General features: G+C 39.6%; 1 protein-coding gene across 2 annotated transcripts in view; it reads right to left on the bottom strand.

The window, feature by feature from the left end:
- Positions 1–24,840, bottom strand: part of LOC116463692 (prolyl 4-hydroxylase subunit alpha-1) — a 93,289-nt gene that overhangs the window by 11,622 nt on the left and 56,827 nt on the right. For both annotated transcript variants that reach the window (XM_032146910.2, XM_032146909.2), the window contains exon 10: positions 11,737–11,836. In XM_032146910.2, coding sequence (XP_032002801.1) covers positions 11,737–11,836 — 100 coding nt within the window. The remainder of the gene's footprint in view (positions 1–11,736; positions 11,837–24,840) is intronic.

The raw sequence follows: 24,840 nt of genomic DNA, 5'->3' as shown, positions 1-24,840 counted from the left end.
GAAAATACAGATAGATAATTCAATGAAATCAGGAAAACAATTCATGATATGAATCAGAATTTCAACAAAGAAGGATATCATAAAAAAGAACCACATAAAACTCTTGCAGCTGAAGAATTCAATGAATGCAGGAGGCTGAGGCAGGAGAATCGCTTGAACCTGGGAGGCGGAGGTTGCAGTAAGCCAAGATCTTGCCACTGCACTCCCACCTGGCAACAGAGCGAGACTCCGTCTCAAAAAAAAAAAAAAGGAATTCAATGAATGAAATTAAAAATACAATACAAAGCTGCACCAGCACACTTGATTAAGCAAAACAATCTCTGAACCTGAAGATACATTATTTGATATTACTCAGAGGGGAAAAAAAAAGGAAACAATAATGAAAATGGACAAAGAGAGCCTACAAGACTTCTGGGACACCATTAAACATTTGTACTACAGGAATTCCAAAAGGAGAAGAAGGGTAAAAGGCATAGAAAACCTATTTAATAATAGCTGAAAACTACCCAAGTCTGGGGAAGAGATAAGGGTATCCAACTCCAGAAAGTTCAAAAGTCCCCAAATAGATTCAACCCCAAAAAGTCCCCTCTGAAGCACATTTTAGTCAGATTGTCAAACATCAAAGACAAAGAATTCTAGAAACAGCAAGACAGCTAGATTAAGAAAAAAGATCCAAATAATCACAATCAGAGATAACAACGGTGACATTACATCTGACCCCAAAGAAATATAAAAAGTCCTCAGAGATTATTATGAACACCTCTACGCACACAAACTTTTATAAAAAACCTAGAAGAAATGGATAAATTCCTGGAAACGCACAACCTCCCAAGACTGCACCAGAAAAAAATTGAAACCCTGAACAGACCAATAAGGAATTCTGAAATTGAATTTTAATTAAAAAAAAAAAACCTACTAACCAAAAAAAGCCCTGAACTGGATGGATTCAAAGCCGAATTTTACCAGACATAAAAAGAAGAGCTAGTATCAATCCTACTGAAATTATTCCAAAAAACTGAGAAGGAAAGGCTCCTCCTTAACTCATTTTATGAAGCCAGCATCTCATTCTGATACCAAAACTCATCAGACATGATGAAAAAAGAAAACTTCAGGCCGATATTCCTGATGAACACAGACACAAAATACTCAAAAAAATACTAGAAAACAAAACCTAGAAGCACATCAAAAAGTTAATTTACTATAATCAATTAGGCTTTATTTGTGGGGTGCAAGGTTGGTTCAATAAATGTAATTCACCACATAAACAATTAAAAACCATATGATCATCTGCACAGATGCAGAAAAAGCTTTCAAAAAAATTCAACATCCTAGCCAGGCACAGTGGCTCACACCTATAATTCCAGCACTTTGGGAGGCTGAGGTGGGTGGATCACCTGAGGTCAGGAGTTCGAGACCAGCCTGGCCAACATGGTAAAACCCTGTCTTTACTAAAAATACAAAAATTAGCTGGGCGTGGTGGCAGGGGCCTGTAATACCAGCTACTGGGGAGGCTAAGGCAGGAGAACTGCATTAACCCAGGAGGTGGAGGTTGTAGTCAGCCAAGATCACACCACTGCACTCCAGCCTGGGCAACAGAGTAAAACTACATCTCAAGAAAAAACAAAAAAACCCAGAAATAACAGACACTGGCAAGGATGAAGAGAAAGCGGCATGCTCATACACTGCTGATGGGAACGTAAATTAGTACAATCACTATGGAGAACAGTACAGAGGTTCCTTTAAAAACTAAAAATAGATCTACCATATGATCCAGCAATCCCAATGCCAAGTATACATCCAAAAGAAAGGAAATTAGCATGATGAAGAGATATCCGCATTCCCATGTTTATTGCAGAACTATTCACAATAGCTAACATACGGAATCAACCTAAGTGTCCATCAACAGATGAATGGATAAAGAAAATGTGGTGCTTATATATAACGAAACACTATTCAGCCATAAGAAGAATGTAATCTTGTCACATGGATGGAACTGGAGTTCATTATATTAAGTAAAATAAGCCCAGCATAGAAAGACAAATATCACATGTTCTCACTCACATGTTGGATTTCTGCATTTCCAACTGAGGTACCTGGTTCATCTCATTGGGACTGGTTGGACAGTGGGTGCAGACCACGGAGAATGAGCCAAAGCAGGGCAGGGCATCGCCTCACCTGGGAAGCGCAAGGGGTGGGGGAATTCCTGTTTCCTAGCAAAGGGAAGCCATGACAGACTGTACCTGGAAAAACGGGACAATCCCACCCACATACTGAGCTTTTCCCACAGTCTTAGCAACTGGCAGACCAGGAGATCTTTCCTGTGCCTGGCTCAGTGGGTCCCATGCCTATGAAGCCTTGCTCACTGCTAGTCCAGCAGTCTGAGATGGACCTGAGAGGTTGCAGCCTGGCTGGAGGAGGGGCATCCGCCATTTGCTGAGGCTTGATTAGGTAAACAAAATGGCCAGAAAGCTCAAACTGGGCGGGGCCCACCACAGCTCAGCAAGGCCTACTGCCTCTATAGACTCCACCTCTGTGGGCAGGACATAGCTGAACAAAAGCCAGCAGACAACTTCTGCAGACTTAAACGTCCCTGTCTGACAGCTCTGAAGAGAGCAGCGGTTCTCCCAGCACGGCATTTGAGCTCCGAGAACCGAAGACTGCCTCCTCAAGAGGGTCCCTGACCCCTATGTAGCCTAACTGGGGGACACCTCCCAGTAGGGGCCGACAGACACCTCATACAGGCGGGTGCCCCTCTGGGATGAAGCTTCCAGAGGAAGGATCAGGCAGCAATATTTGCTGTTCTGCATCCTCTGCTGGTGATACCCAGGCAAACAGGGTCTGGAATGGACATCTATCAAACTCCAACAGACCTGCAGCTGAGGGACCTGATTGTTAGAAGGAAAACTAACAAAGGAATAGCATCAACATCAACAAAAAGGTCATCTACACCAAAACCCCATCTGTAGGTCACCAACATCAAAGACCAAAGGTAGATAAAGCCACAAAGATGGGGAGAAACCAGAGCAGAAAAGTTGAAACTTCTAAAAATCAGAGCACCTCTTCTCCTCCAAAGGATTGCAGCTCCTCGCAAGCAACAGAACAAAACTGGATGGAGAATGACTTTGATGAGTTGACAGAAGTAGGCTTCAGAAGGTCAGTAATAACAAACCTTCTCCCAGCTAAAGGAGCATGTTCTAAGCCATCGCAAGGAAGCTAAAACCGTCGAAAAAAGGTTAGACGAATGGCTAACTAGAACAAACAGTGTAGAGAAGACCTTAAATGACCTGACGGAGCTGAAAACCATGGCACAAGAACTTCATGGTGCATGCACAAGCTTCATTAGCTGATTTGATCAAGTGGAACAAAGGGTATCAGTGATTGAAGATGGCATTAATGAAATAAAGCGAGAAGACAAGTTTAGAGAAAAAAGAGTAAAAAGAAACAAAGCCGCCAAGAAATATGGGACTATCTAAAAAGACCAAATCTATGTTTGATTGGTGTACCTGAAAGTGACAGGGAGAATGGAACCAGGTTGAAAAGCACTATTCAGGAAATTATCCAGGAGAATTTCCCCAACCTAGCAAGGCAGGCCAACATTCAAATTCAGAAATACAGAGAACACCACAAAGATACTCCTCGAGAAGAGCAACCACAAGACACATAATTGTCAGATTCACCAAGGTTGAAATGAAGGAAAAAATGTTAAAGGCAGCCAGAAAGGTCAGGTTACCCACAAAGGGAGGCCCATCAGACTAACAGTGGATCTCTCTGCAGAAACCCTACGAGCAAGAAGAGAGTGGGGGCCAATATTCAACATTCTTAAAGAAAAGAATTTTCAACCCAGAATTTCATATCCAGCCAAACTAAGCTTCATAAGTAAAGGAGAAATAAAATCCTTTGAAGACAAGCAAATGCTGAGAGATTTTGTCACCACCAGGCCTGCCTTACAAGAGCTCCTGAAGGAAGCACTAAATATGGAAAGGAACAATCAGTACCAGCCACTGCAAAAACAGGCCAAATTGTAAAAACCATCGATGCTATGAAGAAACTGCATCAATTAATGAGCAAAATAACCAGTGAATATCATAATGACAGGATCAAATTCACACATAACAATATTAGCCTTAAATGTAAATGGGCTAAATGCCCCCAATGAAAAGGCACGGACTGGCAAATTGGATAGAGTGAAGACCCATCAGGAGACCCATCTCACGTGCAGACACACACATAGGCTCAAAATAACGGGATGGAGGAAGATCTACGAAGCAAATGGAAAGAAAAAAAAAAAAAGCAGGGGTTGCAATCCTAGTCTCTGATCAAACAAACTTTAAACCAACACAGATCAAAAGAGACAAAGAAGGCCATTACATAATGGTAAAGGGATCAATTCAACAAGAAGTGCTAACTATTCTAAATATACATGCACCCAATACAGGGGCACCCAGATACATAAAGCAAGTCCTTAGAGTCCTAAAAAGAGACTCAGAGTCTCACACGATAATAATGAGAGACTTTAACACCCCACTATCAATATTAGATCAACAAGGCAGAAGGTTAACAAGGATATCCAGGACTGGAACTCAGCTCTGCACTAAGCAGACCATTATAATAGACATCTACAGAACTCTCTCCACCCCAAATCAACACAATACGCATTCTTCTCAGCACCACATCGTACTTATTCTAAAATTGACCACCTAATTGGAAGTAAAGCACTCCTCAGCAAATGTAAAAGAACAGAAATCACAACAAACTATCTCTCAGACCACAGTGCAATCAAATTAGAACTCAGGATTAAGAAACTCACTCAAAACCACTCAACTACATGGAAACAACAACCTGCTCCTGAATGACTACTGGGTAAATAGCGAAATGAAGGCAGAGATAAAGATGTTCTTTGAAACCAATGAGAACAAAGACACAACGTACCAGAATCTCTGGGACACATTTAAAGCAGTGTGTAGAGGGAAATTTATAGCACTAAATGCCTACAAGAGAAAGCCAGAAAGACCTAAAATCGACACACCCTAACATCACAATTAAAAGAACTAGAGAAGCAAGAGCAAACAAATTCAAAAGCTAGCAGAAGGCAAGAAATAACTAAGATCAAAGCAGAACTGAAAGAGATAGAGACATAAAAAAACCCTTCGAAAAAAATCAATGAATCCAGGAGCTGGTTTTTTGGAAAGATCAACAAAATTGATAGACAGCTAGCAAGACTAATGAAGAAGAGAGAGAAGAATCAAACAGACGCAATAAAAAATAATAAAGGGGATATCACCACTGATCCCACAGAAATACAAACTACTAGAGAATACTATAAACACCTCTATGCAAATAAACTAGAAAATCTAGAAGAAATGGATAAATTCCTGGACACATACACCCAAGACAAAACTAGGAAGAAGTTGAATCTCTGAATAGAAAAATAACAGGCTCTGAAATTGAGGCAATAACAGCCTACCAACCAAAAAAAGTCCAGGACCAGATGGATTCACAGCCGAATTCTATCAGAGGTACAAAGAGGAACTGGTACCATTCCTTCTGAAACTATTCCAATCAATAGAAAAAGCGGGAATCCTCCCTAACTCATTTTATGAGGCCAGCACCATCCTGATACCAAAGCCTGGCAGAGACACAACAAAAAAAGAGAATTTTAGGCCAATATCCCTGATGAACATCGATGCAAAAATCCTCAATAAAATACTGGCAAACTGAATCCAGTAGCACATCAAAAAGCTTATCCATCACAATCAAGTCAGCTTCATCCCTGGGATGCAAGGCTGGTTCAACATACACAAATCAATAAACGTAATCCATCACATAAACAGAACCAATGACAAAAACCACATGATTATCTCAATAGATGCAGAAAAGGCCTTTGACAAAATTCAACACCCCTTCATGCTGAAAACTCTCAATAACCTAGGTGTTGATGGAACATATCTCAAAATAATAAGAGCTATTTATGACAAACCCACAGCCAATATACTGAATGGGCAAAAACTGGAAGCACTGTTTGAAATCCGGCACAAGACAAGGATACCCTCCCTCACCACTCCTATTCAACATAGTGTTGGAAGTTCTGGCCAGGGTAATCAGGCAAGAGAAAGAAATAAAGGGTATTCAATTAGGAAAAGAGGAAGTCAAATTGTCCCTGTTTGCAGATGACATGATTGTATATTTAGAAAACCCCATTGTCTCAGCCCAAAATCTCCTTAAGCTGATAAGCAACTTCAGCAAAGTCTCAGGATATAAAATCAATGTGCAAAAATTACAAGCATTCCTATACACCAATAACAGACAAACAGAGAGCCAAATCATGAGTGAACTCCCATTCACAACTGCTACAAAGAGAATAAAATACCTAGGAATCCAACTTACAAGGGATGTGAAGGACCTCTTCAAGGAGAACTACAAACCACTGCTCAATGAAATAAAAGAGGATACAAACAAATGGAAGAACATTCCATGCTCATGGATAGGAAGAATCAATATTGTGAAAATGGCCATAATGCCCAAGATAATTTATAGATTCAGTGCCATCCCCATCAAGCTACCAATGACTTTCTTCACAGAATTGGAAAAATCTAAAGTTCACATGTGTGGGCAGCAAGCCACCCAGGTGCCAAGGCAAGAGACCAAGGACATGAGTTGTTCCAGTATAATAAAATATAAAACAAGAATAGTTACACCAGATATAGATCTTAGATATGATTATATATGAATATAATTAATCATTAGTAGTACTTATTCTTTATTCCAATATTATAATAATCCTCGCTCTATAATCATAACCTAGGAAAAACCAGGCCATACAGAGATAGGAGCTGAGGGGACATAGTGAGGAGTGACCAGAAGACAACAGTGCGAGCCTTCTGTTATGCCCAGACAGGGCCACCAGAGGGCTCCTTGGTCTAGCGGTAATGCCAGCATCTGAGAAGACACCCGTTGCCAGGCAGACCGTGGTCTAGCGGTAGCGTAAGTGTCAAGGAAAAACACCCGCTACTTAGCAGACCAGGAAAGAGAGTCTCCCTTACCCAGGGGAGTTCAGAGAAGACTCTACTCCTCCACCTCTTGTGGAGGGCCTGACATTAGTCAGGCTCGCCCGCAGTTATCCGGAGGCCTAACCATCTCCCTGTGATGCTGTGCTTCAGTGGTCATGCTCCTAGTCCGCCTTCGTGTTCCATCTTGTACACCTGGCTCTGCCTTCTAGATAGCAGTAGCAAATTAGTGAAAGTACTAAAAGTCTCTAATAATGGTGTAAGTTGTTTCTCTCTTTGTCTCCTCTCTCTCTCCGCCTCGGCTGCCAGGCAGGAAAGGGCCCCCTGTCCAGTGGACACATGACCCATGTGGCCTTACCTATCATTGGAGATGGCTCACTCTCCTTATCCTGCCCCTTTGTCTTGTATCCAATAAATATCAGGGCAGCCTGGCATTTGGGGCCACTACTGGTCTCCACGACTTGGTGGTAGTGATCCCCCGGGCCCAGCTGCCTTTTCTTTTATCTCTTTGTCTTGTGTCTTTATTTCTACACTCTCTTGTCTCCGTACATGGGGAAAGACCCACTGACCCTGTGGGGCTGGGCCCTACACATATGGAACTAAAAAAGAGCCCACATAGCCAAGACAATCCTAAGCCAAAACAACAAAGCAGGAGGCATCATGCTACCTGACTTCAAACTATACTACAAGGCTACAGTAACCAAAACAGCATGGTAACTGGTACCAAAACAGAGAGATAGACCAATAGAACAGAACAGAGGCCTCAGAAATAACAACACACATCGACAACAATCTGATCTTTGACAAACCTGACAAAAACAAGAAATGGGGAAAGGATTCCCTATTTAATAAATGGTGCTGGGAAAACTGGCTAGCCATATGTAGAAAGCTGAAACTGGATCCCTTCCTTAACACCTTATACAAATATTAATTCAAGATGGATTAAAGACTTAAATGTTAGACCTAAAACCATAAAAACCCTAGAAGAAAACCTAGGCAATACCATTCAGGACATAGGCATGGGGAAGGACTTCATGACTAAAACACCAACAGCAATGGCAACAAAAGCCAAAATACACAAATGGTAGGATCTAATTAAACTAAAGAGCTTCTGCATGGCAAAAGAAACTACCATCAGAATGAACAGGCAACCTACAGAATAGGAGAAAATTTTTGCAATCTACCCATCTGACAAACGACTAATATCCAGAATCTACAAAGAACTTAAATTTACAAGAAAAAAACAACCCCATCAAAAAGTGGGCAAAGGATATGAACAGACACTTCTCAAAAAAAGACATTTATGCAGCCAACAGACACATGAAAAAATGCTCATCATCACTGGTCATAAGAGAAATGCGAAGCAAAACCACAATGAGATACCACCTCATGCCAGTTAGAATGGCCATCATTAAAAAGTCAGGAAACAACAGATGCTGGAGAGGATGTGGAGAAATAGGAAAACTTTTACACTTTTACACTGTTGGTGGGAGTGTAAATTAGTTCAACCATTGTGGAAGACAGTATGGCGATTTCTCAAGGATCTAGAAGTAGAAATACCATTTGACCCAGCAATCCTATTACTGGGTAAATACCCAAAGGATTATAAATCATGCTACTATAAAGACACATATACACATATGTTTACTGTGGCACTATTCACAATAGCAAAGACTTGGAACCAACCCAAATGTCCATCAATGATAGACTGGATTAAGAAAATGTGGCACATGTACACCATGGAATACTATGCAGCCATAAAAAAGGATGAGTTCATGTCCTTTGCAGGGACATGGATGAAGCTGGAAACCATCATTCTCAGCAAACTCTCACAAGGATAGAAAACCAAACAGCACATGTTCTCACTCACAGGTGGAAATTGAACAATGAGAACACCTGGACACAGGGCAGGGACCATCACACACCGGGGCCTGTCGGAGGGTGGGGGGCTGGGGGAGGAATAGCATTAGGAGAAATACCTAATGTAAATGATGAGTTGATGGGTGCAGCAAACCAACATGGCACATGTATACCTATGTAACAAACCTGCATGTTATGCACATGTACCCTAGAGCTTAAAGTATAAAAAAAAAAAAAAGGGAGGGAAAGAAGAAAGAAAGGAAAGAAGGGAGGCAGGGAGGGGAGGAGGGAGGGAGGAAGGAAGAAAGTAAAGAAGAGGGTGGGAGGGAGGAAGAGAGAAGAAGAAAGAAAGGAAAGGAGGGAAAGATGGATGGATGGAGGGAAGGCGGGAAGGGAAGGAAGGAAGCAAGCAAGCAAACATGGAAGGAAGGAAGGGACAGAGAGAGGGAGGAAGGAAGGGAGGGACGGAGGAAGGACGGGAGGGACAGAGGGAGGGAGGAATCAGAAATCATAGCCAGGGAAACCCAGGAAAACCATTAGGCAGGAATTAGGACGATACCTTATTCGGGTTTGTATTCCCAACATTTAGCACCACATGTATCAAAAATGTTGTTGGATGAATACTGAACAACGGTCAAACACTGAATAAACCTGGCAGGTTTGCATCACAGGGGAAGGCACAGTGTTACTGGACTGAGTGGGTTGCTGTTTTTCATGCCAAGTCATGACCGTAGGATTCAGTGTGTTGGGTGAACACAGTTTTATGAATCTCACTTTTAAAAAACTGCAAGTGCTATAAATAAAAGTTTTCATATTTTTGAGATAGAAAAAAAAAAACAGAAGACCATGTGTTCTGACAAAGATGGAGTAGGATGGCATCAAACTGTATCACTGTAAAACACACACACACACACACACACACACACACACACACACAAAATACATTTTTAAAACTTAATTAGAAAAAGGGAATTAACTGCCTTTAAGAATACATTTTGGTCTTCTGATAAATTAACAGTTTATTTATTTATTTATTTCTGAGACAGAGTTTCACTCTCATTGCCCAGGCTGGAGGGCAATGGCGCAATCTCAGCTCACTGCAACCTCCACCTCCTGGGTTCAAGCAATTCTACCTCAGCCTCCCAAGTAGCTGGAATTACAGGCACGCGCCACCACGCCCGGCTAATTTATTTGTATTTTTTACTAGAGACGGGGTTTCTCCATGTTGGTCAGGCTGGTCTCGAACTCCTAACTTCAGGTGATCCACCTGGCTTGGCCTCCCAAAGTGCTGGGATTACAGGCATGAGCCACCAGACCCGGACAACAGTTTATTACTTAAAGTTGAAAAGAGGCCAGGCACAGTGGCTCATGCCTATAATCCCAACACTTTGTGATGCCAAGGCAGGCAGATTACTTGAGGCCAGGAGTTCAAGACCAGCCTGGCCAACATGGTGAAACCCTATCTCTACTAAAAATACAAAAATTAGCTAGGCATGGCAGCATGTGCCTGTGGTCCCAGCTACTTGGGAGGCTGAGGCAGGAGAATCACTTGAGCCCAGGAAGCAGAGGTCGCACTGATCCAAGATTGCACCACTGCACTCCAGTGAGACTGTCTCAAAAAAAAAAAAGAAAAACAAAAACAAAAAAGGTTGAAAAGAAGCAAAAGTATCACCTTTCTGATGAATTTATGAGCTGCATATTGACTGCATCTGTCTTAGAATTTTGCAACCAGGCCAGACACAGTGCCTCACGCCTGTAATCCCAGCACTTTGGGAGGCCAAGGCAGGTGGATCACTTGAGGTCAGGAGTTCATGACCAGCCTGGCCAACATAGTGAAACCCCATCTCTATTAAAAATACAAAATTAGCTCGGTGTGGTGGCGCATGCCTGTAATCCCAGCTACTTGGGAGGCTGAGGCAGGAGAATCGCTTGAACTAGGAGACAGGGGTTGTAGTGAGCCGAGATTATGTCACTGCACTCCAGCCTGGGCCACACAGCCAGACTCCATCTCAAAAAAAAAAAAAAAAAAAAATCTGCAACCAGAAAGGCTATAATAAAGGCATTGGTTTTTTAGTGCATTTTGATAACTTCAAAAAAAAATCTAATACAGAAAAGGGAACTCAAATATTTTAAAAAGTATTTTTCTACAGGAAAAGACTAAGGAATAGTAAATAACGCTGACAAAGGGGAAGACTAAGCTGTTTCTTTGGTTTATAGCCCTATGCTTATTTTTTTTTTTTTTACTATTGAAACCAAATGAGATTATTATACATTGATTTTATCTTTATTCCCTATAACTAACATTCCTATATATATCTGTTTACTACAGATATTCTGAGTCAAGTTGTGATTATGACAGAGTGAAGAAGAATTATTTTGGGACAGCTGCTTTTGATGACAAATGATTTATAGATATAAAAGTAACAGAAAAAGAGAAGTGATGAAAAAAGTCAGTCATGTGTTTCACTATTACAAATAAAGGAAAACTATTTGCTTAAAAATAAATAAATAGAAAAAAAAAACTATTTTTAAAAATCCATCCTGGCCACTTGACAGGCAAACTGAGGCCTGGGGGATAGAAAAAAAAATTACAGTGTACTTAGTAAGTATTAGTGATATATATTTTTCATTTCCCTAGACATCTATACTCAACAATAAGAGTTTTCACATTTTGACAAGAAATTTAAAAGTCACAGAACAATCACAATTTTTCCCATTATTAAAATCACTTTGCATGGTTGCAGCTTATACAGGGTCACTTTTTAAGGTCCCAAACTATCATGCAAATTGAGGACTGCCTGTTCAGTGTCAGGAAATCTCTGAAGCATCTCTTGAAGTGTAAAAATGACTTAAGGATAATGTGATTACCTACCTGTAATTCCTCTGCTGTGGAAACATCTAGTCCTGTTAGATCTTGTATTCTCATATTAATTCGAGACACCACAGGGTTTTCATAGCCAGAGAGCCAGGCACTAAAAATAAGAGGAATATTAGTTTTATTGATAATGTTTCATTACATGGAGACTAATAGCTGTTATTTTTAAAGCCATAATATTTAATATATAGGACAATAAACCTTTACTGAAGGCATTTAGTTCATTTTCTTGCTTAGTATCATCTTTATTAACGGATACTGTAATTTTTTTAAAATGTCACATTCTACTGTTAGAGGTTGGGAAGGAAAAAACTAATCAAATTTATTATAACGCTTCTATGAAAACTGTTGGATTAACGTAAGGAGGCTATATGGAAAGCCACCTACATCGAGGACTTCAAAAAATTCTTTAAAAAACCATACCAAACAAAACAACGTTCCTTCCAGGTAAGGTATAGGAACTGACTATGGTGGAAGTCATGAGGTCTTTAGCCTCAGCTACATAATGCTAATATTTTATAAGAAAAAAATTCTGCTTACTGCTTAAGTTTTGAAAAGGTACCCAAACACACCTAATGGACAATAACAGGTGTTGGTAAGGATGTGAAGAAACTGGAGCCCTCATACATTGCTGATGGTAATGTAAAAGGGGCAGCCACTTTGGAAAACAGTTTGGTAGTTGCTCAAAATGCTAAAGACAGTTATCAAATGACCCAGCAATTTACTTCTATGTATATATCCAAGAGAAATTAAATCTTATGTCCATACAATAACTTGTACAGAATTTTTTATGGCATCATTACATATAATAGCCAAAAAGTAGAAACAACCCAAATATCCATCAATTTATCAATGGATACATAAAACATGATACGTCTATAAACTGGAATATTATTGTGTCACAAAAAGGAATAAAGTACTGGCCAGGCACAGTGGCTCATGCCTGTAATCCCAGCACTTTGGGAGGCCGAGGTGGAAAGGTCACTTGAGGCCAGGAGTTTGAGACCAGCCTGGGCAACACAGTGAGACCTCAACTCTACAAAACATTTAAAACATTAGCTGGGCATGGTGGCATGCACCTGTAGTTCCAGCTACTCTGGCAGCTGAGGCAAGAGAGCCGCTTGAGCATAGGAGTTTGAGGCTGCAGTGAATTATGATCACACCACTGCATTCCAACCTGGGCGACAGAGTGAGACCCTGTCTCTACATACATGCTGCAACATGGATGGAACATCATATTAAGTCAAAGAAGCCAGACACAAAGGCCACATGTTATATAATGCCACTTCTATGAAATATACAGAATAGGCAAATCAATAGATAATAGAAAATAGATTAGTGGTTGCCAGGGGATGGGGCTGGGGGGAATGGGAAATGACTCCTAATGGGTACAGGATTTTTTTTGAGTGACAAAAATGTTCTGGAATTAGACACTGGTTATAGTTGCACAAGGCTAAAAACCACTGAAATGCACACTTTAAAAGCGTGAATTTTATGATACGGGAAGTATATCTCAATTTTAAATGGTACTCCCAAATTCAGCTATATCCCTTTTTCACATATGCTTTTAACCACAGTCCTTCGCTTTCTTCACTTCTCCTCTCACTGAGCTTTGATTCCATAGTTCACCATTTTAACAACATTCTTTCTAAATGCCTAAACTCAACTGTCTGGCAAAAACAATCCTGGATGAATCTCTTTTCTCCAAGCTTATATCTCTGTCACCAAATCCTACTGGAGAAAGTCATGAAATAGGGCAGATATGTTCCCCTAAAAACTCATGAATACCAACTTCAAATGGGCTCTTCACATTTACTTCCTCTTCCACTCTGTACCCTAACTCACTTCAGCCTCTCCCTTCAGTCAGTAGATAATGTATCTCCTACTTCATAGAGCAAATAAACTCCTTTACAATTAAAAATTATTTCCCCAAATCTGTATATCCCTCCAGCTACCAATCTTTCTTTTCCCTCTTCAAGCTAACTTTGTCAGATTCCTAATCTCTGAACCCACTGTAATCTAACTTTAGTCACTTATCTCACTCCCTCAAAATTGCTCTTGCTAATCTTACCCATAGCCCTATTGTGCTTCTAAATCTAATGACATTTTTCTGTTCTCATTGTATTTGTTCCTTTGGTAACATTTGTGACAACACTCATCCTTTTGGAAACTCTCTCAAACACTCATTCTCCAGGAATTCCTCCAGTGTCTCAGGCTGCTTTGTCTTGGTCTCCTAATTTACAGCCTCCAACACTATATTCTGCCTCCCTCTCAGGACCGCAGCAACATTTCCTCAAGAATGTATTTCCTCTAGCCCTAAGGCTAGTGCATATGCTCTTCTCTCTGCCCAGAATATTCTTTTTCAATTTGCAAAATTAAGACTTTGGATATCACCTTAGTTACCACTTCTTTAGAGGAGCTTTCCTTTACCTCTCCCACTGCCAGACAAAGCCAAAGCTTCCACAGACAGACAAAGGAAGCGAGCAAAGTGTGAGAGAGAGAGCAAGAGAGAGTGTGTGGGTTTTTCTTTAACAAGAGAAAGACATGGAGAAGAAAGAAGTTTTTACTAATCCCAACATGAAACTAACAAGACAAACAGGGTGGATTCTTAGATGAATCTAAGATTTATCCTATGTTACTAAAATTATTTGCTTGGTGATATCCTGCAAGTTTTTTGGGACTGGCTGAGTATTACAGAATTCCTCAGTGTAGCAAAAATGGGAAGAATCAAAGTGTTATTGTTGTAAAGAATATAGCTGATTAAGTATATTAAGAATTTTTTTCTTCTAATTCTGCCGAAGTTCCTGGTAGACCTGATCTGGTATATGTCAATGTACCTGTCTTTCCTGCCTGGCACAATTTGATGGATGTCTGAACTTTATAAGCAACCAGCCAACTACTGACTTGATTTTTACAGGTAATTGCAATGCTAAATTGGAAAAGTATTCTAATAAAGCTTCGAACTAAATGCCTCATGAACAAACTGTTCCTATTCCATCCTGGAACCTATCACCCACAGAGAACATGTCTTCTGATATCTTCAACTTCCCTCCCTGCTACCAACAACTTTTAAATATCTAGTCTTATCTTTTCCTCTTGTACTTTGGTGGAATCATCGTCCTTTGGCCTTATAGAGGCAGACTTTCTATCTATGCTTTTGATTCTATCCTTTCCAACTCTAGATGCCTTACTCCAGCAGTTATTGCCTCCCTTTTATGTTTAATCTCCTCCTTGTCAATGCTTGCTTACTGAAGTCTCCTGCTACCAAGAAAAATACCTTCACTTTAGCCATTCTAGCAAATTACCACTCCAGTCTTCCACTTTACTCCTTTAAAACTGCAAAAGCAAGAAATGCTTGCTACATTCCACAAATGGTCATGGGACACTGGTTATCTACATGCAAAGAAAGAAGCTCTGGACCTCTGCTTCACATTATATTAAAAAGAATTACTCAAGGTGGATCAAAGACCTAAATGTAAAAGCTAAAATTATAAAAACCGTGGGAAGAAAACACAGGAGCAAATCTTTGTGACATTGGACTACGCAATGTTGTTTAGCTATGACATCAAAAGTACAGGCAACAAAAGGAATAAATAAACGGGACATTATCCAAATAAAAACCTTTTGTGCTTCAAAGAATAACATCATGAAAGTTAAACAGGATGGGCACAGTGGTTCAAATCTGTAATCCCAGCACTTTGGGAAGCCAAGGCAGGAAAATCGCTTGAGTTCAAGACCAGTCTGGGCAACCTAGCAAGACCCTGTCTCCACAAAAAAAGTTTAAAAATTAGCCAGGCATGGTAGCGTGTGCCTGTGTAGTCCTAGCTACTCATGAGGCTGAAGCGGATTACTTAAGCCCAGGAGTTCAAGGATGCAGGGAGCTACAATCACACCACTGCACTCCAGCCTGGGCCCCAGAATGAGAACCTATCTCTAAAAAAATAAAAATTTGTGGTAAAATATATGTAACATAAAATTAGCCATTTAGACTACTTTTTAAATTATGGTAAGTAAAATATATGTAACAGAAATTTTACCATTTTAATTATTTTAAGTGTACAATTCACTGGTGTTAAGTACATTTATAATACCTTGCAACCATCAGCACTATCCATTTCCAGAACTTTTTCATCAAAATCAAACAGAAAACTGTACCCATTGAATAACAACTCCCATCTCTCCCTCCCCACAACCCCTGGTAACCCTCTATTCTACGTTCCATCTGTATGGATTTGCCTATTCTGGGTATCTCCTATAAGAATAATCATATAATATTTGTCAATTCTAGCTTATTTCACTTAATATGCGTTTTTTTTTTTTTTTTTGAGACAGGGTCTCAACTCCAGTTGCCCAGGCTGGAGTGCAGTGATGCAATCTTGGCTCACTGCAGCCTCAACCTTCGGGGCTCAGGTTACTCTTCCACCTCAGCCTCCCAAGTAGCTGGGACTACAGGCGCGCACCACCATAGTTTTTTGTATTTTTAGTAGAGATGGGGGTTCATCATGGTGACCAGGCTGGTGTCAAACTCCTGGACTCAGGCAATCTGCCTGCCTCAGCCTCCCAAAGTGCTGAGATTACAGGTGTGAGCCACCACATCCAGCCAACATAATGTTTTCAAGGTTCATCCATGTTATAAGCAGGGTATCAGAATTTCGTTTCCTAAGGCAGAATAATATTCTATTATCTATATATATCACATGTTTATCCATTCATTTGTTGATGGACATTTGGGTTGCTTCTAACCTTGGGCTATAGTGAATAAATGATGTTATGAACATTGGTGTGCAAGTATCTGACTCCTTGCTTTAAATTATTTTGGGTATGTACCTAGAAGTAGAATTGCTGGATCACACGGTAACCCTAAACTTTTTGAGGAGCTGGCAGACTATATTCCACAGCAGTGACACCACTTTATATTCCCATTCCTCACTGCCTTTTAAACTACTGCTTTTAGAAAAAAAAAAAAAGTCTAATAACCTCCCAGCACTTTGGGAAGCCAAGGCGGGAGGATCGTCTGGGGATAGGAGTTTAAGACCAGTCTGGGAAACATAGCAAGACCCTGTCTTTACAAAAAAATAAAAATAAAAATAAACAATGAGCAAGGTGTGGTGGCACATGCCTATAGTTTCAGCTACTTAGAGGCTGAGGCAGGAGGATTGCTTGAGCCCAGGAGTTCGAGGTTGCTATGCCCACACCACTACACTCCAGGCTTGGCAACAGAATGAGACCTCATCTCTTAAAAAAACAACAGAACACCACACACAAACCTTTAATTCCAGGAATGGCCATGAAAGTCTACCAATTAAGTACTGGTTAAATAATAGGTTATTTCTAATTTTTCTCTATTATAAACAATATTATAACAAAATGCTGTATCTGTATCTTTGCACACTTGTGGGAGTATCTCTACGATAAATTCCTAGATGTGGAATTGCTAAATGACTTTTACATTTTGATAAATGTCAAATTTCCCTCCAAAACAGTTGCAGTGATTTACACCTACCCATTTCATAAAACCCTTGCCAGTTTCAATCCTTTTATTCTTTGTCAATCTTAGCAAGGCAAAAATATTTTAATGGTTTGAATTTTTAAAGTTTTTATTTGCACTTCTTGTTATATCATAACATATCTCGGCCAGGCGCAGTGGCTCACGCCTGTAATCCCAGCACTTTGGGAGGCTGAGGCAGGTGATCTCTTGAGGTCAGGAGTTCGAGACCAGCCTGACCAACGTGGTGAAACCCCACCTCTACTAAAAATACAAAATTAGCCAGGTGTGATGGTGCACACCTGTAACCCCAGCTACTTGGGAGGCTGAGGCAGGAGAATCGCTTGAACCAGGAGGCAGAGGTTGCAGCGAGCCGAGATCATGCCATTGCACTTGAGTCTGGGCAACAAGAGCAAAACACCGTCTCAAAAAAAAAAAAAAAAATCTCAAGGGTTTGAGGCTTAGCAGTTAAAGCTAATGTTGATTGTAGTTAAAAAAAAAAAAAAAAAAACTGTCAACCTGTCATCTTAATTGTAGTTCTGTTGTAGTCACTACAGAGGCAAATGAATTCTACTGATGCATGGGAAGTTATTTCATTTAATTTGACTTTCATGTAAAATCCCTTCCAAAATATAGTAATACTTCTTTTTTTTGAGATGGAGTCTGGTTCTGTCACCCAGGCTAGAGTGCAGTGACGCTATCTCGACTTACTGCAACTTCTACCTCCCGGGCTCAGGCAATCCTCCCACCTCAGCCTCCGGAGTAGCTGGAACTACAGGCATGCACCACCAAGCCCGGCTAATTTCTGTATTTTTTGTAGAGATGAGATTTCACCATGTTGCCCAGGCTGGTCTCAAACTCCTGAGCTCAAGCAATCTACCTGCCTTGACCTCCCAAAGTGCTGGAATTACAGGTGTGAGCCATCACACCTGGCCCAAAATATATTAAGACTTTCCTTAGTTTAAGAACTATCTTCAAGTTACTTATCTGGATCCCATCCTTAACAATTACTGCTAATCTGTCTTCAGTGACATTATATAGACATATTAGGTTATCTAAAAACTCAGCTCTGAATTTACACTATAACATTACTAAAAATTCAGTGGAGACCATTATACTATAATGTATGTTAACTGTCCATTCTTCTAGGACCTGGAAGTCTTATTCCTGTGTTAGATTAAATCATAAGAAATCCAGAGGTTTTTCTTTCTAGTACTCAGTGCTTTAACTGAGTTGGGATTTTTTTTTTAATGTTATAGCATTTAATAGGAAAAATCATTTGAAGATCATTTATCTTTTGTATAACTGTAATTGAAAATGTCAACTAATTATATAGTGTTTTTCCCCATAAAACACAATTTAGTGCCAGGAGAAAATAGAACTATTTCTTCCGATAACTTTATATGTGTCCTTTTTTTTCCATTAAAAATTAAATAGCCCAAAGTATCTTCCTTTTGGCCTTAATGACAGGACCTGAGGCCAAAGCTGTGCGTTCAATTAGAGTAACATTTCTACGCTTTCTTCCTATTGAGTTTCTGCTGTTAAAAAAAAAAAAAAAACAAACAAAAAAAAAAAACTTTATGATTTTGTAAAATATCACTAGAATGCGCAGAGTAAGGGAGCAACATTCTCACACTGCAAAACTACACTTCTAATATATGAGTAAGGAAGGTTCCAAAGAAAAATGTCAGTAATATAATTTGAACATGATCACTACCTTCTTCTTCTAACCCGACACACGCATAAGAATATTCTATGATTAGCGAATCTAAAACCACTATTTTTTTTTTTTTTTACAAAGGCAAAAGATAAGTCATACCCCAAAAGTGCCAGTTACAGAGGACAAAATTTCCAATAATTCTTCTCTAGGTGCCTGATGGTTAACAAAGGCTAATAATCTAGACTGGGAATATATCCAGTCCCTTTGCTTCACAGTGGGATAATTATGCAATAACACTATACATCCACTCATTTCGGTTATCTCAGTCTGAGTACCACAGTTCAACCCATTAGAGGGCAGTGTTGTTAAAAGTTATGCCATTAAAAAAAAAAAGCTGAATCACTCAAAACTTTTTGTATTTGTTTATATATATTATGCTTTAACACTAATTTGCTCCTTAGTAACAAGGGTAAACAAAATCTTAAGCCTAAATATCATATTTACGATATATTTAAGGCCAGACATGGTGGCTCATGCCTGTAATCCCAGCACTTTGGGAGGCCAAGGTGAGATGATCACTTGAGCCCAGGAGTTCAAGACCAGCCTGTGCAACAAAGCAAAACCGCATCTCTACAAAAATACAAAAATTAGCTGGGCATGGTGGTGTGCACCCGTAGCCCCAGTTACTCAGGAGGCTGAGGTGGGAGGATTGCTTGAGCCTGGGAGGTGGAGGCTGTAGTGAGCCATGATTGTGCCACTGCACTCCAGCCTGGGTGACAGAGTAAGACCCTGTCTCCAAAAGAAAATAAAGTAAAATTAAATAAATACACACACATACATATATAAATATCATGTTACATTTACGATATCATAAATACCATATTGTAGGAAATCATCACTTCAGAGTAAAAAAATGAAAATCACTTCCCCACCAGAATCAAAAAAGCTTTCCTACCACTCTAAACAGATTATTGTTTATTTGCATAGGTCATTATTTATATTACTTTAACTAGACTTTATGAGTTCACTTAACTATCTTTTCAGAGCACAAAACTGAATGTTTACATTTCAAAAACTTCAAATTCCATTTCTCTGATCTAGCCAAAATTAGTTTTTTCATTAACAAGCTGTAGTAAATTCTTAGGGTTTTTATTTGCTTTTTAATAGCGGAAAAGACAGAGATGACTTGCCAAAAGTTAACAGATGGTCAGTAACATAAGTAAAGCCTTTTTTGGCTGGATACAATGGCTCGTGCCTGTAATACCAATACTCTGGGAGGCTGATGTCGGAGGATCACTTGAGCCCAGGAGTTTGAGACCAGCCTAGGCAATATAGTGAAACCGTGTCTCTAAAAAAAAAAAAAAAAAAAAATTAAAAATTATCCAAGCATGGTGGTGTGCACCTGTATTTCCAGCTACTCAGGAGACTGAGATGGGAAGATCTCTTCTGCCCAGGAGTTGGAGGGAGCAGTGAGCTATGATCATGCCACTGGACTTAGGCCTAGATGACAGTGCAAGACTCTGCCTCCTTAAAAAAAAAAAAAAAAAAAAAAAAAACCTTTTTTGTTTTATGGTTTTGGTTTTGTTTGTTTTTTGAAATGGAGTCTCGCTCTGTTGCCCAGGCTGGAGTGCACTGGCACAATCTCAGCTCACTGCAAGCTCCGCCTCCTGGATTCATGCCGTTCTCCTGCCTCAGCTTCCCCAGTAGTTGGGACCACAGGCACCCGCCACCACGCCCAGCTAATTTTTTTGTATTTTTAGTAGAGACAGGGTTTCACCATGTTAGCCAGAATGGTCTCGATCTCCTGACCTTGTGATCCGCCCACCTGGGCCTCCCAAAGTGCTGGGATTACAGGCATGAGCCACCACGTCCAGCCTGTTTTATGTTTTTTAAATAGTAAAGGAGTTCCAAAAATATTTTGCCAAAAAAATTCTATTTGCTGAAATGCTGGAACAAATTATTACTTCCACTGAAGGTGATGTCATCGCTTAGACAGTTCTCTAAATACAGATATTTGAAATTCCTTTCTAAATCATTCAAAATACAGATGTTCCCAGGCTACAAGGGATTAAATTAACTGACATCAGAAAACAAAGTTTCTTCCATTTGGCAACTGAGATACCTTTTTTTTTTTTTTTTTTTTGAGACAGAGTTTTTGCTCTGTCACCCAAGCTGGAGTGCAGTTGCAATCTCAGCTCACTGCAATCTCTGCTTCCCAGGCTCAAGTGATCTACCCACCTAAGCCTCCTGGGTAGCTGGGACTATAGACGTGCACCATCACTCTCAGCTAATTTTTTTCTTAATTTTTTGTAAATAGAGACAAGGTCTACGATACTACCCAGGCTGGTCTCAAACCATCCTCTCACCTCAGCCTCCCAAAGTGCTGATATTACAGGCATGAGCCACCATGCCCGGCCTTCTAATGCTAGTAGCTAAATACCTTCTGCTATCATTTATAATATGTAAGTATGGTTGTACCTTTCTCAAAAATCCAGTAAAACTGCTTAAGAGCTACAAAACTAGAATATTTAAAAAATAGGTTTGAAATGTTTAGAAATATTTAGTTTTTTTAAGTGTATAGATCACTTTCCTACATGATTTATTTTAATTTCTTGGCAACAGTCTATTGACTGTGCACGAGATATTTCTTCAAAAGGGCCATTGTGTACATAGAAAATTTCCAAAAAGCAGTCTTCCAAAACATTGAATTCATGAATTTTTTTTTTTTTGAGATGGAGTCTCGCTGTGTTGCCAGGCTGGAGTGCAGTGGCACAATCTCGACTCACTGCAATCTCTGCCTCCCGGGTTCAAGCCATTCTCCTGCCTCAGCCTCCCGAGTAGCTGGGATTACAGGTGCGCCACCACACCCAGCTAATTTTTGTATCTTTAGTAGAGATGGGGTTTTACCATGTTTGCCAGGATGGTCTTGATCTCCTGACCGTGTGATCCACCCACCTTGGCCTCCCAAAGTGCTGGGATTACAGGCGTGAGCCACCGCTCCTGGCTGTAATCTTGTTTTATATGCTTCCTAGAAGCATGCAAATCTAGAGAATTTAGCTATTTACAAACTTTATGACAAAAAATGTGTAAAACCATGCAATAATCTGATAAAATCTGTTAACAGTTTAATTTTTATTCTTTTTTAAAGAAGGGTTTTTTTTGTAGATATGAATTAGGTTCTGTAATAGAATGGAAAATTAGCTTAATGTAAAAATCGAGTTAATTACAATGTTCAGAAGCATTGTAAATCATATCTCAAAACATGTCTATGCAAATTAGTTTCTGCAAATCCTTACTATCTATTAGTGTTCCTTAAGGATAATTGCTCCTGTGATTAAAATGAAAATCATATTATGGCAAATTTAAATTTTCTTCATGTCTTCTAATGGGGTTCAGGACACTCTACCCCAAAATATGGCACTGTAGCATTTGAGCAGAAGCAGGTCTCTCTGACCTTCTCCCACTCTTTTCCCCTTAAGCAGGCCATAAAAGAATTCTCTGGGGCGGGCGCGGTGGCTCACGCTTGTAATCCCAGCACTTTGGGAGGCCGAGGCAGGCGGATCACGAGGTCAGGAGATCGAGACCATCCTGGCTAACACAGTTGAAACTCATCTCTACTAAAAATACAAAAAATTAGCCAGGCAGTGGCGGGTGCCAGCTACTCAGGAGGCTAAGGCAGAAGAATGGCGTGAACCCGGGAGGCGGAGCTTGCAGTGAGCCAAGATCGCGCCACTGCGCTCCAGCCTGGGCGACAGAGCGAGACTCCGTCTCAAAAAAAAAAAAAAAAAAATTATCTGACCTTCCTCTAAAGTAGTATATAACACTTTCAATCCAGAAGTACCCTCTCTCTACCTGGAAGAAAGGAACATCCTTATCCTGAGACATAGAGATACCAAGAAATATCTGAACAAATAGGCTTTGCTAAGTTCCCCCCAGTTTATTACCATTAGATCATATCCCCTTTGTTCGTCATACTTCTGTATGACTATCCACTCATCAAACCTAGCATAAAAATACACAGGTTTCCCTGTTTCTTTGGGTTCTCATTTTTTTCTATTTCTTTTCTTTTTTTTGAGACAGGATCTTACTCTGTCACCCTGGCTGGAGTGCAGTGGCATGCTCATGGCTCACTGTAGCCTCAACCTCCTCAGGCTCAGGTGATCCTCCCACCTCAGCCTCCCAAGTAACTGGGTCTACAGGTACATGCCACCATACCTCGCTAATTTTTTTGTATTTTTTGTAGAGATGGGGTTTTACCATGTTGCTCAGGCTGGGGTCTTCATTTCTAAAGGCTTCTTGTCATGTAAATTTTGTATTAAATAAATGTGTATGCTTTTCTCTTGTTAATCTGTCTTTTGGTATGGGGTCTCAGCTATGAAGCTAGTGATAGGCAAGAAAAAAACTTTTTCTCTTACTGGGGCAAAAGGGCAGGTGGTGTTATACAGCAGAGACAAGAAACCAAGACGTGTATAGTAATATTTAAGGTTAATATATAAAAGGCATATGGTTCTGCCCAAAAAAAAAAAAGGAAATGCTGAATCAATGCATTAGGTCTGGCCTAATCTTTTTATCTTTTTGAAGATAGCAGTAATCTTCAAAATTTCTCTGAGTACCTCCTAAAATGCTTGTTAAAATCTATGTTTGCCTTTGCATAATTTTTTTAGTTGACAACTAAAATTTTTCATAATTTAGTTTCGAATGATTGAATTCTGTCATATTGAAAACGTTGGTAATTCCTAAAAAACGATTACTTTAAAATGTATCCACTGGAATCTAAATACCATAATGATTTGATATCCACCATCATCCACTTAAAATATGTGAACAAAATATTTTTTAATACTTGGACATTTTACATCTTTTTTTTTTTCTTGATGTTACATTTTCATTCCATTCTTATCCCAGAACAGTGATTCTCAACAGTGGTGGAGTCACTAGAGGTAGTGGTGGGGATTTTACCTATCAGGGGACATTTGACAATGTCTGGAGACATTTTTGATTGTCACAACTTAAGGAAGGGTGCTACTGGCACCCAGTGAACCACAGATGCTATTAAACATCCTACAAAGCTGAAGATAACCCGCAACAACCAGCATTATCTGACTCAAAATGTCAATGGTGCTACTGACAAGGTTAAGAAACCTCATCCTACAGTGACACATTTTTATGCCTGAAAATCTTTTATCACATTATACTTCTCTATATTAAAAATATTTATACAGTTAACAAAAATATGAATTTCCTAAAACAAAAAGCCTGTGTTAAAGACCTATAAAAAGGCTGTGTTAAAGACAGTATCTTCTGGATTGTTACTATAATTATTATTCACATTTGTTAATCTAAATAACATGACTAAACAATCATTATCAAGTAAACAAGTGAGAATGTATTAAGATGTTCCTAATGAGATGGATGGGGCTTATGTTTGTTATATTTCATTAGTTTTTGTGTCTGTGGATAAATAAATATTCTAATTGTTAGAATAAAAGTCAGCACAAAGATATTTCTATTTTCATGAGAGTTGAGAAACCTTCATAAGTAGATGGAAAAGGAGGTCTATTGTAATGTCACCCAATTCTGTGAGCTCTTTCTAAGTTACACAGTGAGCTCTTTTTAAAAAATTATTTTAGTGATCAATCAACTAATAACCTAATAAGATTCTCTTTAAACATTGTTAAAAGCAAGGAACTTGCAAAGGCTTTGTTATATAGTCATTCAAGGCACTTACTTACACAATACCTGCAGCTACTGGGTGACCCTGAGATTTTTAAACCCCTGCTTTACTGCAGAGTCCAAAAGAGGCCTTGTTTAATGAAGGGAATTTGGGAACTTCTCTTAGTTCAATATGAGAACACATTTCACTTATCAAAGTTCGGGGAGCCTCAACAGACATTATGTAAGTTAATGTTACTTTGGAAAACCCCTAGTAACTGCCCCATAACCGTGTTTATCAGTC

This window comes from Hylobates moloch, unplaced genomic scaffold (assembly GCF_009828535.3).
Source record: "Hylobates moloch isolate HMO894 unplaced genomic scaffold, HMol_V3 SCAFFOLD_53, whole genome shotgun sequence".
NCBI classification, from domain to species: domain Eukaryota; kingdom Metazoa; phylum Chordata; class Mammalia; order Primates; family Hylobatidae; genus Hylobates; species Hylobates moloch.
This window is presented reverse-complemented; position numbering and strand designations above follow the sequence as displayed.